Source organism: Jaculus jaculus, chromosome 4, assembly GCF_020740685.1.
Source record: "Jaculus jaculus isolate mJacJac1 chromosome 4, mJacJac1.mat.Y.cur, whole genome shotgun sequence".
In the NCBI taxonomy this organism is placed as follows: domain Eukaryota; kingdom Metazoa; phylum Chordata; class Mammalia; order Rodentia; family Dipodidae; genus Jaculus; species Jaculus jaculus.
The window spans coordinates 103,428,733-103,445,459 of record NC_059105.1 but is presented as its reverse complement, the minus strand read 5'-3'; the positions used below and the strand labels follow the sequence as shown (position 1 = coordinate 103,445,459).

The following is a 16,727-nucleotide window of genomic DNA, read 5'->3' as shown; positions in this document are numbered from 1 at the left end:
TCTTATAAGTAAATAATGGATAATTATTGTCCTGAATGGTGTTGCTCAGTAATGGAGCACTTTCTCTGGGTTTGCTCCCCAGTTCACACACCCCATATAGTACTGTTCTGTCCTAACTCGTAGCTACCTGAGAGATTTAAAATATGTTGATTTCTAGCAACAAAATTGTGCCTGCAAATTTTACTGTTCATCACCAAATATAATATTTATGGGATATAACAAAAAGTATATAGATTAGTTATGTCCTTTTTGTACACTGTTATCAGGATTTTGTGTATTTAGGTTTCCCAAGTGGTTTTCTTGCCATATTGAAATATAGTTATGTTAGAGATCCAATATTGATTCTTTGATGGTGGCATAACTTAGGCGCCTTAAGATTACCACTAGAAAACTCCATAGTATGTTTATGTTGCACAGCTTTGGTATCCCTGCAGAGCTATAGGCTCTGAGAAAATATCTGCTTTCATTCCTCTAATGGTGGGACTCAAGAGGTGCTATGATCAACCATGTGATCATTTCTAGGTTGGGAATTATTGAAGATGTCAGATGACATTGATAGTGAAAAGTCCAAAAGTTTGTTATTAGCTTCCTTGATCTTAGGAGGAAAATGGAATTCAGAGGTATAGAAGTATAAAAACAACTTGAATGCATCTCAGGTAGTAAGGATATACCAGTAGATATATTATATGCCTTTTTTTAAAAAAAAAAAAAAAAAACAAGAATTCTCAGCTTGCTAGCTCTGTATCACAAATACCTACAGGTTCTAATTAATACCAGCAATAGAACTTTTGGTTATTAGGTTTTTTGTATTATATTATAATGGAGAAATTCAACCATGAAAAAGTTAATAGCCCTTGTTGCAGTAACCATCTCATTGCTGGTGCAAAGCACCCAACTAAATGCAGCTTGTGAGGCGAATGGGTTTATTTTGGATTACAGACTTGAAGGGAAGCTTCATGATAGTAGGGGAAAATGATGGCATGAGCAAAGGGTGTACATCTCCTCCTGGCAAACATCAGGCAAACAGCAGCAGCAAGAGACTGTGCCAAGTAATACTAGCAAAGGGAAATTCACTATAACATCCATAAGCATGCCCCCAACAACACATCCTCTTGCTAAGCTGTAATCCCCAAATTGGCATAGCTGGGGATCTAGCATTCAGAACACATGAGTTTATGAAGAACACTTAACTCAAACCACCATGGCCACCGTCGTCTAAACTGGAGGAAAGAAATTAAACCCAGATATATTCTATTTGGCCTACAGATTTCTTTTTACTGAGAAATTTGTCAGGTCACTATATGGTAGTACTTACTTTGGTCTGAGCTTAAGGGTAATTGCTTTCTAGCTGGTCATGTTTCTTACTGTTAAATAGCATAAGCCTTTGCTGTTAGATTTGCTAACTTTAGATTGTCTTAGTAACTTTCTGAGGATTTGGTTATGTCAGTTTTGAGGTAGAGAATAAAAATGTCCGTGTGTGTGTGTGTGTTTGTGTGTGTGTGTTGTGTGTGTGTGTGTTTGGTAAAATACTTCAGATTTGTAATGATTTAAATTAATGTCAAAGATTTGCATATTATACACATTCTTTAATATTTTTGTGTTTTGTTTTTATTACCAGAATCTAGTGGAAATAGATGATTTAGACCCTGAGGTTTTTAAAGAAATGATGAGATTCATTTATACAGGAAAAGCACCAAATCTAGATAAAATGGCTGACAACTTGTTGGCAGCTGCAGACAAAGTAAGTAATTGGGTTTTAGGTAGCTGAAAAACATCTCGCTCCTTGTATGTAGAAAGCCATCACATAGTGAAAACTATAAACAACTTTTGAACTATTCACTTAGCTTATACTATTTGTAGATGGCGCTTGAGGATTTTATGACATAGCATACAGTAGAAGAAAAGTAGAAAGGACATTGTTTAAAAAATATAGAAGTATCTTTAGCAAAGAAGAAGAATGTGTGCGTGTGTGTGTGTGTGTGTGTGTGTGCGTGCGCACGCGCGCGTGTGTGTAGAAGATTAAACTATAGGATTTGCTGGGCATGGTGGCGCACGCCTTTAATCCCAGCACTTGGGAGGCAGAGGTAGGAGGATCTCCAAGAGTTCGAGGCCACCCTGAGACTACATAGTGAATTCCAGGTCAGCCTGAGCCAGAGTGAGACCCTACCTCGAAAAACCAAAAAAAAAAAAAAAAAAAAAAAACTATAGGATTAAACTACAATCTCAATAATGTTAAGGATATATTTACTGCTTTTATAAGAACACAATTGCACATAAAATGCATTAGTTTGCAAACAGTCTTAAGACATACTGCATAGCCTTTGTACTTACACACACATATATACTTATACATACATATATGTGAATGACTTTTGTATATAAACTATATGAAGTATTCTCAAAATTCAAACAAAATATTTAAATATGCATTCTTTATGTAGAATGTAACACATTAAAGATGCCCAAGATTACATAATATTACATTACATTGCATTTGGAAATGTAAATTAAAACCATTGTGATGTACATACCTACCAGAGTGACTAACATTACAAGGACTATGATATGTGTTATCAAAGATGTAAAAGAATTAGAACTCAGACTCTATTGATTGGAGTATGAAATGTTACAGCCATGTTGCAAAATTAGCAGTTTCTTTCTTTTTTCTTTTTTTCTTTTTTTTTTTTTTTTTTTTTTGAGGTAGGGTCTCATTCTAGCCCAGGCTGACCTGGAATTCACTAAGGAGTCTCAGGGTGACTGACCTTGAACTCACAGCAATCCTCCTACCTCTGCCTCCCGAGTGCCGGGATTAAAGGCGTGCGCCACCACACCCAGCAGTTTCTTAATAAGTTAAATATAAACTTACCATGGGCTATTGAGTATATTTTCATGATTTTATTATGATCCCCCCAGTCCCAAGTAAACATATTTTCATATAAGACTTTGATGTGAATATTTATAGCAACTTTGTAGTAGATAAGAACTGAAAACAACCCAAATGTTCAACAGGTGACTAAATGTATTCTCAAGTGTATTGGTATACTACTCATCAGTAAGGAGTAAGCTATTGATACATAGGCAATAACTTGCATGAATCTGAAAAAAAAATCATACATAGTGGGAATGTCAGGCAAAGATGAGTACATGTTTTACGCTTGCCTTTATAGAAAACTTCACAGAATGCAAGTTAGGCTATCCCGATAGCACATTAGAATAGAAGTATTGCCTGGAGTAGGTTGGCAGGGAAGGTCTATAAATAGGTAGGAAGAAACTTTTAGGGACGATGGATATATTCACTGTCTTGATTGGGTGATGGCTTAGGTCTGTAAAATTATCAATGCATGTGTTGTTTATATGTCAGCTTTACCTCAGTGAAGCTGCCATAGAATTTTTATTATATGAAATATATATTGACTGAAATAATATGATTTTAGTGATTATGTCTATGATGTGTTTAGTTTTCCATTAATTCTTTTTTTTATTTTTGGTTTATGATTTTTCGAGGTAGGGTCTCACTGTAGCTCAGGCTGACCTGGAATTCACCATGCAGTCTCAGGGTGGCCTTGAACTCACAGTGATCCTTCTACCTCTACCTCCTGAGTGCTAGGATCAAAGGCGTGTGCCACAATACCCGGCTTTATTAATTTTTTAATATTAAATATTGTCAAAGTAAGGTATAGTAGTGAGTGGTACATGCTAAGTGTGAAATAGTAGAAAAGAAAAAAAATGGAGGTAGCCAGCAACTTTGAATAAGAAAGACATAGGGATCATGCATACCCACGCCTTTTATAGTTAACTACCTCTGGACTATTTTGTTAGGGAGTTAAATGTGAACTAACCAAGAAAATTGCAGCTATAGCTTGGCAGCTGTGTCTCCTCATATGCTTATAGTTAAAATGTGTGGTTTAGCATCCTTGAAGCTGTCATTGGGTTCTTCCCACCAAAACAGAAATTTAAGCGCTTGAACACCTTTCCTAAGACTGTGTGTATGCCCACCTCAGGATGCTTAATTTATGCAATCAGTTGTATTTATATGCCCACCAATGAATATCATACAAGCAGAAAAGTAAAAGTTACTAGGCCCTCTTGGCCCTAGAGCAAGCAGAGTGGAATGTAATGAAGGTACAACCCAAGGGAAGAAACTTAACAGGTAAGGGACTGTAAAACTCCTAAACATCCACAGTGCAGAACCTCAGAGACTGCAATTAGTCTCCCTATCCCTCTCCTGTAGGGACAGACTCCTACAGTCTCTCCTTGGAATGTTTTAGTAAATAAACCTCTGCATAAATTTTCTATCTAACCACTGGATTCTTTACCTTGAGAAGACGAAAAGCTCTTACTAGGACTCTTGAGCAATGGATTGTTTTTTAGTATAAATCTTATTTTAAAATATACTATATTTTATACTTAAAGTAAATTAAAATTCCCTAAAGCAAGTTAGTCTTTCTCGCAAATGCATTTACCCATATGTCTAAGTTAGAACAGTACTTTAATTACTTAAAATAACCTTAGTTTCAAATTAATTTGTTTTAACTTTATCTTCTGAGTTATAAATATTATGTACTTATATAATTGGAGTAAATGTTTAACAGTTCTGTTTTTGTTTTGAGTAGTATGCACTGGAACGGCTGAAGGTCATGTGCGAAGAAGCTTTGTGTAATAACCTCTCAGTAGAAAATGTTGCTGATACCCTTGTCCTTGCAGATTTGCACAGTGCAGAACAGTTGAAAGCACAAGCCATAGACTTTATTAATAGGTAAGCTATGCTTGTAGCTCATTGGACATGGGATCTTCAGCATATTTTTACCAGACTTTTTAAAAAAACTGTACTTAAATCTTCAATGCAGGTGCAGTGTACTTCGGCAGCTTGGGTGCAAAGATGGGAAAAACTGGAACAGCAAGTAAGATGACATAACTTTCTGATATCCATATGTAAAATTAAGAGTTAATCTACTTCTTTGTTCATCTATAGTAAGATTGAATTCAGATGTTTGCTATATGAAGCAAACAGGTAGATATTTTTAAAAATAATAATTTTACTGCTTTTTCTGGGTTTGTGGGGGCTGTGCTGACTTGTTTGTAGATCAGCTTCTCATACAAATTGAAGCGGATAATGTAATTTCTTAAATACATATGTACATGGTATATAGTGAGTCTGTGTATAAGTGCTGCTGAAGATCCAGCCTCTGCCTCTTTAGAAAACATCCCTACAACTGTAGAAATATTCATCTCCTCCACCGTGGGCTGTGCACTCCAGATTTGCTTTAAAAGTTTGTTTGTTGTTGTTGTTATTGTTTGTTCTTGGTGATACTGGGAAATGAACCCAGGGCCTTTCATATACTCCTCAAGGACTCTACATTTGAGGTACCTACGTCCCCATTCCTTTTAAAGACTTTATTGTAAGACAAGGTCTTGTTTAATTTTCCATGGAAGCCTTGAACTTGAGAAGTTGAAACTGCCTTGGTCTCTCATGTGGCTGAACTGCACTATAGACATGCGATTTTTTTTGGGTGAGGGTGGCAGGTGAAACAAAGTCTTAGTTTATCATCAAACTCAGAATCCTCCTGGCTCTTCTTCCTGATGGGATTACAGTTGTGTGCCATCATCATTATGCCTGGCCTTAAAAGCCTTCAGTTTTGAATGCCAACTCACTACTTCCTACATTAGGTTAGCCAAGTACCTTGTATCACATATTGGGTTAAGTTGCCTAATACTGCAAAAATGGTAGCAGTTTTGGTTTTCCTTTTCCCTAGTAAATTTATACAGTTGAATGGTTGCTATATCCTTCTGAGCCTACTTGTGATCAAATAGCTGACAAGAAGCAACTTAAGGGAGAAAGGGTTTATGCTGACTTACAGTTCTTGGGGATACAGTCCATCAGAGAGGGAAGGCATGGAGGTCAGAGCATGAAGTAACTAGTCACATTCAGTCTGTAATAAAAAAATAGAAAACAATAAGCCGGGTGTGGTGGCAAACACCTTTAATCCCAGCACTCAGGAGGCAGAGGTAGGAGGATTGCCATGAGTTCAAAGCCACCCTGAGACTCCATAGTGAATTCAAGGTCAGCCTGGGCTAGAGCGAGACCCTACCTTGAAAAAAAAAAAAAGTAGAAAACTGGATACTAGAACTCAGCTTCCTTTCTACTTTAAAAATGTATACATACATACACACATACACATATACACATACACACTTTAATATTTTCATTTATTTATTGAGAGAGAGAGAGCAAGACAGAGAAAGAAAAAGAATATGTGAGCACCAGGACCTGCAGCTGCTGTACATTAACTCCAGATGCATGCATCATTTTGTGCATCTGGCTTTACATGAGTGCTGGGGAACAGAACTCAGGCTGTAAGGCTTTGTAAGTGTCTTTTACCACTGAGACATCTCTCCAGAGCCTCCCCCACCCCCCCCAACTTTCTACTTTTCATTTGATCCAGGACCCCAGCCCATGCATGGTGCTGCTCAAAGGTAGAATGGGACTTCCTACCTTAACTAGTATATATAGAAACTTCCTTGCAGACATGCCCAGAGATTATTTATCTGCCTAGGTGATTCTATATCCTGTCACATTGTCAGTTGAAATTAACCATCACAGATATAAACTATAGAGATTATTATTTTCTTTTTTTCCTTCTCTGATTTTAGAGTATCCTGTATAAGTTTTTGAAACTAAAAACGGGAATTGTTGATAAGTGAAAGATTTTGTATTTGCTTTTAAGTTTACCTATAATCTCTTCCAATTCTTATTTTTTCAAATTATAGTTAGTGGGATATCTAGCAAAACATTATCTCTAAATCAATAAAATTGGTGACAAAATAAAATGAAATACAGCCATGAAAACAATTTACCACTTAATAATTTCCTGTTGCAGTTATCTGTTTTTGCACATTTGAGGTTGGTTTCCTGTTAGCTCATGAAGATAAAATATACTGACTACTTTTCAATCCTTGGTTGTCCTGTAAACTGTATTAGCAGCAAATGGCAATTATATGATCATTTTACTTAGCCATTTTCATGCTTTACCTTTACTCTGCTAAGAAAATACATTGTGCAATTTTGTTCTTGTTATTCTTGTTTTCGAGGTAGGGTCTCACTGTAGCATAGGCTGACCTTGAACTCATTCTGTAGGTCCAGGCTGGCCTCAAACTCACACTGATCCTCCTACCTCTGCCTCCCATGTGCTAGAATTAAAGTCATGTGCCACCACACTTGGCTCATTGTGTGATGTTTTACTCTTCAAAATATTAACTTATTTAGCCTTGAAGAAGTGTTATATGTTTAAACCTTCAATAGATATCTATTAAATCAATAAATGAAAAGGTCTGATATATTATCTGTATGATTCTAAACAGCTAGCTGAAAATTTAAACATAATAATGGCAACCTTATGATTTTCATGTTTAATTAAAATTTTTTGGTGGATATCATTTATTATTTACTTCAACAGACCTAGCACTTAGTCCTATGTACTGCATATTAAATCAACATTTGAGCAAATATTTGGATTTGTGAAACTTATCTAAAGGAAATAGATGCATTATTATTTCCTTTTTTAAAATACAGTCAATAATATGATAGAAGAGGATATTCGCAGGCATTCAGATTAGCCTAGGAATTAAGAAATGACCTTTCAAATGTGACCATGCTATATCTTAAAACCTGAATAAGTTAACTAAGCAGCAAGTAGCAGACATTACAGATGGAAAAGATTATATGGAACAAAGTTTGAAGAGGCATTTGATTTTAATTTGATAGGCTCTTTTACTACTCAGTAAGTTTACAAGGCACTATTGCTTAGTACAAAGACTATAATAGTTTTCAATGTAACAGATGTTTTCCCTGCCTTCAAGTAGTTTATGGTGCAGTAGCAGATTATTTAAACAAGTAATTGCAATAAAATAGAAGGATAAAAAATGCATGCCATACTTATAGCACATAGCAAAACATCCTGGTCTCATTAGGCAGAGAGTGATTCTACAGGAAATTATAAGAATCTGATATATTGGCAGTAGCTACTTTAGAGAAGAATTGGGGAGGGCTTATCCCCAAATAGAGAATAAAGATATACAGGGTTTTATTTTTAAGGGATTGTATAGTTTGTGTATATGTATGTTTGTGTGGTGAGTGTAGAAGGAGAAAAGTAAAAACAAGCAGAGACCATTGTCAGCAAAATCCTGTATCATTAGAAATTTTTAGACATTATTTGAAAACAGAGAGGGAGTCTCCAACAAATGTTGCCAAACATGAGGCATATAAAGGTTAGCATTTTTAGCAGCCTTTCTGAATTCAGGTTGAAGAAAACATTATGGAGAAGAAGTTGTAGTGGTGATGGCAGTTAAGGTTCAAGGTTAAATTCAGGTTGAAAAGTCACTGTAGTAGTGTAGGAAAGAGATTAAGGGCAAAATTAGATTTCATTGATGATAATAAAATAAGAGAAATGAAAGTCTTTAAGAAAGATTTCAATGAGGAATCTTTTAATATTTTGATACTGTCTAGATGAAGGAAGGTAGAAGGGAAGTGAGAGAAAGGAAGGGAGTGGTAACTACATTGATTGCTTTAGCAGTCACTCTTGCTTGCTAACTGAGAGCACTCTATACATGCAGGACATAATAAGTAAAATAAAAATAAAAGAAATTCAGGACATAGGAGTAAGAATGGAATGCCATAGAGTAGAAGTCATGAAAGTGCAATTAAGAAGCCATGTTTCTCTTTTTGTAAAACTGAGGTATAGTAAAAGGGGATAGTGGGATAGAGCATGACATTGTCATTTGTAGCTGAGACAGCATTTTTTTTTATTAGTTTTCAATTCAGCAAATACAGGCAGTTTGGTACCATTATTAGGCTCATCTATGACCTACCCCCCTCCCCATTGCCCCCTCCTTGTTGAGGTATATGGGTCGTGCATTGTGGAGTTAGCCCACTGTTATTGGTACGATATATGTCTCTGTATATCATGACCCAACATGTTACCCTGACATTCTTTCCGCCCCCTCTTCTGCAAAATTTCCCTGAGCCATGTTGGTTTCATTTTTGGTCTGCTTCAGTGATGAGGTGTTGGGGCCGCTGAGACTCTGGCGCTCTGATTTGGTAGGCGTTGATTTTTCTCTGTGTTGGTCTCCTTCCCCTTTGTGCTGGTATCTGGTTCATCAGGAAAACATCACCCTTGCTTGTTTCGCCAATTTTCCTTAGTTACAGCCAGGGCCCTTTTGAGGTATGATGGGGTGGCTCTCTCCTTAGGATCTGCATCTATCTGAAAAAGAGAAGCATATTCTCCAACAGAGAATAAGTTAGCACCAGGAAAAATGAGATAGCCCTTATTTTTATAGAGAGTTTAATAGGTGTAGGCCCTCTTGTAGCCCATGATTGATGGTAGCTTGATATTGGAGAATGATATTGGAGAATATATGTTTGGATATGGTTCTGACTTGTTTCCCAGCTCCAGCTATACGTCTGGTACCACTGAGGGGATCAGTTAGCCAAATCAAGAGCAGTTGGTTCCCCACCATGGCTGTGTGCCACTATTGCACTTTGTGGGCATCACACCAGGTTATTTGCTGCTAAGTAGGTTGGGCCATGACTTGCTTGGACAGATATTGGTCATTTCCCCCAGTCGCCCATGTAGCACCTTCTGGCACTAGACACGCTGACTGTCTGGGGAATGACTCTCCTGGCTTCCAGCCATGCTGTTCCATTTTATGTTTCAGATGCATATGGTGTCTTCAGCAATAGGGTCTTACCAGTAACCTTGGGTGGGTCATCAAGTACTCTGACAGAACTCTGTCATTCTTTCAGAAAACCTTGTAGGTTTCTCTGATCAAAACCTCATTGTGGGTGATAGCCCCATGCTGGTACTGGGAGTTACAGGTCAGTGTCCCCTAAGAAAATGAGGAAAAAAGGTAACTAATATATAGGAGTTAGAGGGGCGGGGGAGAGGGAGAGGAAGGGAGGGAAGATATAGAGGATTGATCCTACCCTCTCCAGTGTCTTGTGGTTCAGGTGTTTCCTGTAAGGGCCTGGTGAAGGTTCAGCCATTTGGTCTGCCTTTTAGGAAGTAGAATTTTATTGTACTATTGCCATTAGGGTCTAGATTAGTGTTTCCCACCCCTTCGATGCCTTCCCCTCCCTCCCCATCCATCCTAGCATTCTCAGTGAACTTACCCAATAACAGAAAAAAAAAAACCACCACATAGTCTCACTCATCTACAGCACCTAACCTGAATCTACCCAAGATACCTTACACACCCAGCAAGCATCTCATGGACTAGACACTATGAGACAGCATTTTCAAAGCTGAATTGATAGAAAAAGGCAGAAAACTAAAAGACTAGTAAATCATTATAATAAAAAAAAATGTGAGATGATAAAAAGGATCCTTAGCTAGGGAGTCTTGGTATCTTTGGGAACTAAAACAGTACTTTGGTAATCATTTGAGGGTAGGCTTTAGGATGGCACCCCTGTTTTGAACTTGATTCGTTGCATGCTAGTGAAAGTTTAACTGAAATGAAGGGTAAAGTAGTTGGTGTTTGAGGAGAAAGATAATAAATTCTTATGTGGCAATCCTGAATTTGGGAGACTTGAAGCACATTCAGATCAAAAGAGAAAGTCAGTGATAATGAATCTTGTGGAAAGTACCAGAGCTTTAGTAAATCATTAGTTATGCATTGACTTTGATTATTAAATTTTTTTTTTAATGTTTTTTTTTAATTATTTATTTTTTTATTTGAGAGCGACAGAGACAGAAAGACAGAGGGAGAGAGAGAGAATGGGCGCGCCAGGGCTTCCAGCCACTGCAAACGAACTCCAGACGTGTGCGCCCCCTTGTGCATCTGGCTAACGTGGGACCTGGGGAACCGAGCCTTGAGCCGGGGTCCTTAGGCTTCACAGGCAAGCGCTTAGCCGCTAAGCCATCTCTCCAGCCCAATTATTAAAATTTTGACAAATGGATAGGATAGAATAAATCATGCATATTGAAGGGGATGCGCAGAAAGCCTGCCTGTGTGATGCAAGCGTACATTGAGATAGGACTCTTCAAATAGTTGGTATAGAAATGGTTAACAATGCAAATAGAACTCTGGAGAAATGTACATATTCATCAGCAATTATTCTTTCAGAAAAATTTACCTTTCACTTCTAAAAGAAAATACTAGTAAGGTAAAGATAATATTGAACAAATTCAGATTAATTCATGGAGAGAGTTCATGTTATACAAGCATTTCAAAATGAACACAGTTTGCAAACAAACAAAAAGAAACTAACTAATTAATGATGCCAGGTATCCTGTAGGGCTGCAAAGATGGCTCCATGGTTAATGCTCTTGTTTGCAAAGACTGGATTTGATTCCCCAATACTCACAAAAAGCCGGATGTGTAAAGTGGCACATACATCTGTTGTTCATTTGCAGTGGCAGGAGACTGTGGTGCACCCATAAATATTTTCTCTTCTCTCTTTCTCCTCTCCCTTTCTCTCGAATAAATAAAAACACTTTTATTTTAAAAAAGAAAAGTATCCTGTAGTAAACATCACTTCATTCTCTTTTTCAGCCAAGCAGCTGACATAATGGAAACATCGGGATGGAAATCCATGGTTCAGTCTCACCCTCACTTAGTAGCGGAAGCCTTCCGAGCACTGGCATCTGCACAGTGTCCACAGTTTGGCATTCCACGCAAGCGGCTAAAGCAGTCCTGACTCTTGGATGGTAGAAAAATGGATTTTCTCTCCTGCTCCAGGTCCAAATGGATTCAGATATGCAGACCATATATGCAGCACTTGTTTCTGCTTTCTTGTCTACAGAACAGAAGCGGGAAGGCAGACTGCATGCCTTTCAGGTGGATGAGTTATGATTTGTACTTCAGCTTTAAATGGACTGATCCATTCACTTCAAGGCCTTAAATTATCTTCAGTGACTTCTATGGTTCATATAATAGTTTAATTTTTTTATTGTGCCTTGTCATTTTGACCAAGGCTATGCAGGATTGCACTAGCTCCGTAATGCAGTAATATTGATAACTGAAGATACTAAGTTTCAAAAGGTTCTTCCATTATTTTGAGAAAAAGAAAAAATAAATTTTATAGAGTTTGTCCTCTGCTATATCAAAGTTTAAAACTAGTTCTCCTTTAAGGCACTTGTTTTGGAGATTACTGGGAATGTCTCCAGTCTAAGTTGTATACATACAGAAGGACCTGCTTACCTTCAAAGGTAACCTATGGCAATACACTGCTCCAGCTTAATTTATTTTTCATTTAGGGGGCAGATATGCAATGAGTTGGCCCAAACTTTTAGTTAAAAATTGTGATGTTTGCCTGTTACTAACTGTTCAAGAAACTGGGTGTGTTCACATTTACAATGATTGAGAAATGAATGCAGTTAGTGTTTCAATAATAGTAAGAAAACATGTTTTTTGCTAAAGGAATTTTTTAATTTATACTGACCTACATTTTTATGAAGAATTCAGTACAAGTTAAAAAGTAAGAATGACCAAACATAAATTTAGCCAGTGGGCCAATTAAGAAAGGTATATATGCACTTTTAATGTGTAACTTTTGTATGCTGAATGGTACATATATTTTTTTCTCCCTTTGAGGAGATTAATAAGGTAAAATAATTATGTTTTAAATTTTGAAAGAATTTTTAAGGCAGATGAAGGCAACCAGATGTTTGTGGTAATACATAAGAAAAATATTGATTATAGATAAATTGATTTAAGTTTCAGATAGTAGTGAATTTATTCCCATTTTATCAACCTTTGGAAAAGACATCTGAACAGTAAATGAATCAGGACAGTCTACTCTCCTTCACACAGTGAGTGTATATTATTTGCCTGTGGTAGATACATAGTAAAGGAGAGAACATTTAAAATATATCAGGTGACACTAAAACTTTACTCCCCTTTTCTCCTTTGATTTTTAGTTACTGCACTTACATTGCGGATGATGGAAATTCTGCATAATGTGAACAGGACAAACTATTTATACTTTTTTCATGAGCCAATTCTTTTGAATTAACTTTAGCTTTAAACATTTAGAGGTGTCTGATATTTTGAGTTCTGTTCTGGTCATTGTCCTGGAGAAGCAGGAGTGGTTGGAGGCAGATCATTACACCTGGTACTGTGCATTGGTAGTATACATCTTAGGCAAGATTGTATTTAACCACAAGGGGAAAAGGTGTTTCACTGGAAAAAAAAAAAATGCCTATACCTATATACCTTTATTATCTGGATTAAAATTTGTATAATTTGTTTTTAAATTCAGAAAGAACATAGGTTCAGATATCTTAGTTTGATTTTTGTTGTAGGGACTTAAATTTAAAATTATGAGAATTACTTAGAATTGAAAGATTCTTACCTGAACTTCCACTGTATGTAAGAGAATCTTGACAGGTAGAAAATTCACTTCCTTAAGTCCATCATGTGGCTTGTTATAAATTTGCATTGTACAATTTCAAAATACATACACATATTTTTTTTTAATTTAAGGTTTTCTTTAGTCTTATTAGAAAACAGAAATGGAATTATGTTGTCACATATCGTAAAGATAACAGTGTCTGTATATGCCACACATTGTGAGCTAATTCACTGCTTTAGTCTACATTTCTTACCACAGTAAATTCAGTAATAATATCATATAGTAAGCATTTCAGCTTTCCCTTAACTCAAGTGTTTATTGAAAAGCTTAAGGACTTTATTATAAAGATTATCTTTTTTAGTTAGGTAGCACATTTTGTACCAAAAATGTCAAACACTGTGCTGTATGAATATCTGTGTTTGTAAAAATGTCCACTTTTCAGATAATATAATACCTACCATTATACTAACAGAATCATGGTAATTGATTTATTTTTTTATTTATTATGTATATTTTTGGAAGGATGGGTTCTTGAGGCAATGAGAAAAGGTTGTTATGAGAATACTTTAATATAAAGTTTTTCTCCAGTCTCTTATTTTTAAGCTACACATGCTTTGTTCAAAATACGCACAGTTTCTGTTTTGATCAATTTTGTCTTTAAACCTATCAGCTTGCCCCTGGTTCACTTCAGTCACGTAAGCAAGGGTTTTCTGTAGAAAGTTGTGAGAGAAAAGTAACCATTGGAAACTATTCTTTAGACTAATATTTAGAAACACTATATTTGTGCCTTTTTCATTTTTTTACTCGTAGTATGTTTTGGTATTTGGAGCACAAATATGAAGGTGCCATAATCTGGCTTGCCAACTTACCTCCTTGATTACTCATGTGTCCCTGTCTTCAAGTAGCTCTTGGAGACCTTTGCATGAATTACATGGTCATTTGTGTGATGTGTGTAAGTATGTGTGTGTATCTGTATTTACTTGGGTTTGTGTGTGATATGTTCAAAAGAATGAATTTCTGAAAGTAAGACTCAGCTATTGAGTAATTAAAATATCTCATCTAAATGTGCTTAATTGGGTGGGGCAGTAACAGTTGATTGACAGTGCATGATGAAATATGAAAACAGTGCCTTTTAGAGCAGCAATTATAATTATTTTAAATATGAAAAATATCTCAAAAGTTGTCAGGAATCTTATTGATTTATTTTAATGCTATAGCTAATTAAGAGCTTAAATTGTCAAAATAAATAATTAGTCAGGTGTGGTGGCTCATGCCTTTAATCCCAGTGTTTGAGAGGCAGAGGTAGGTGGATCACCATTAGTTCAAGGCCACCCTGACACTACAGAATGAATTTCAGGTCAGCCTGGGCTAGAGTGAGACCTTACCTTGAAAAACCATAATAATAATAATAATAATAGTATAAGGAAGCAACTTTATGAAATTGTGGGTAAGAGCTAGGAATGTACCTCCGTGGTAGCTCAGTGCTTACCAGTATTTGTGAAGCCCTGGTTTGGATCTCTGGACCACCAAAAGAAACAAAAAATTATGTATCATAGATACTGTCCATTGTAACTAAAAAAGACTTTGTTTAGTTTTGTGTAAATCCAACTAAGAAAGTTTTGCTCATATCCACATTTACTCAAAGGTGTGAACCAATATGATTTAGACATGCATGCTCTTGGATGGATAAAATAAAAACATTTGTTGTATTCTTGAAAGAGGTGGATGACTTGGTGTATGGGTTTGTTTTAGTGTTCTCAGCGTCTAATGACAGCACTTTCAGCACATGAGTATTTTACAAACTTTTTATATAGATTATGAGCTCTACTTTGTTTAAGTGTTCATAGAATGATATAAATTTTAGTCCAGTTGAACATAAATTGAGTGCCTACCATATGCAAGACTTCTTCACTAGGAATGAAATCACACCGTGTCTTCTGTTTGTAGTATGTGAACTTTTTTTTGAAAAGGAATACTTATATTTAAATTTTTTCTGTTACTGGAATTTATCATTATGTACTCTAATCCAGTTAATTTCACATTGTTTTTAAAAATTAATAAATAATTAACTCCCACTTTGGAAATAACATTCTACTAAATTGATTTAAAAATTAGTTCTAGGGGAAGTTGATGTTCCAGATTCAAATGTATAAACACTTACTGAACTTTTTAGCCTCATTTTTAATCAGTTGATGTTCATGATGAGATACATACTTTTTGTATCTTGTTGCTGGAAATATATTTTGCATTTTAGCACGTTAAGTTAAAATAAAATTGTTAATTATTCAATATTAATTGATGTATTTTGTGTTTATTTGAGTCTTTTAAAAGTCTTCTGTCATCTAGATTGGTGTTTCATATGAGAACAAGTCATCGTGGTATCTTCTACATAGGAAAGCTTATAGTTTTTGGAACCTACTAAAGACTAGTTGGTACATACAAAAACAATTATTTTAACAACACATACCATCAATGTTGAAAGGCATGTTCTTTTTATTTTTTTATTTAGTTTTGGTATATTTTTTTCATGGTGGGGTCTTACTCTAGCCCAGGCTGACCTAGAATTCACTATGTAGTTTCACAGTTCATAATGATCCTCCTACCTCTGCCTCCCAAGGACTGGGATTAAAAGTTGTGCACCACCATGCCCGGTGGCATATTCTTATTAAAATGCCTTGTATAAGGCTGGGTGTGGTGGCACATGTCTTTAATCCCAGCACTCAGGAGGCAGAGGTAGGAGGATCCCCACGAGTTCAAGGCCACCCTGAGATTACATAGTGAATTCCAGGTCAGCCTGGGCTAAAGCAAGACCCTACCTTGAAAAACCTATATGTATCTATGTATGTATAAAAATATGGCTCAGGGAAATTTTGCGGAAGAGGGGGCGGAAAGGATGTCAGAGTCACATGTTGGGTCATGATATGCAGAGACATTTATCATACCAATAACTGGGAGCTAACTCCACAATGCACGACCCATTTTCATTAACAAGGAGGGTCTAATGGGAGGGTGCAGATCACAGATGAGCCTAAATAATGGTACCAAACTGCCTGTATTTACTGAAAAGAAAACTAATAAATTAAATTTAAAAAAAAAAGAATGACAAATAATACAAAAAAATGTGTGTGTGTGTGTGTGTGTGTGTGTATAAAATAAAGTGCCTTGTACATTATGTAACACCTAAAGATCACCTTATCTATGGCACATCTGTCTTTTCTTAATTTTGATTATCTCAGACAACTGAGCACACATGGGGCAGGATATTTCTAAACAAATTTAGCAACTTTTAACACCACACTTAACAATTGTTGCTATGGGGTCACTTACTAAAATTCTGCCACATACCCAACACATATGTATATATATATGCATGCACTAA

At 36.1% G+C, this 16,727-nt stretch overlaps 1 protein-coding gene across 1 annotated transcript in view; it reads left to right on the top strand.

Moving 5' to 3' along the window:
• The window catches only part of Spopl (speckle type BTB/POZ protein like), a 59,654-nt gene extending 44,011 nt beyond the window's left edge, over positions 1–15,643 (top strand). Inside the window, exons 8-11 of the mRNA XM_004651812.2 lie at positions 1,619–1,741; positions 4,614–4,756; positions 4,848–4,901; positions 11,548–15,643. Of these exons, the coding sequence (XP_004651869.1) occupies positions 1,619–1,741; positions 4,614–4,756; positions 4,848–4,901; positions 11,548–11,692 (465 nt within the window). The 3' untranslated portion in view covers positions 11,693–15,643. The remainder of the gene's footprint in view (positions 1–1,618; positions 1,742–4,613; positions 4,757–4,847; positions 4,902–11,547) is intronic.
• Positions 15,644–16,727: the final 1,084 nt, after the last annotated feature.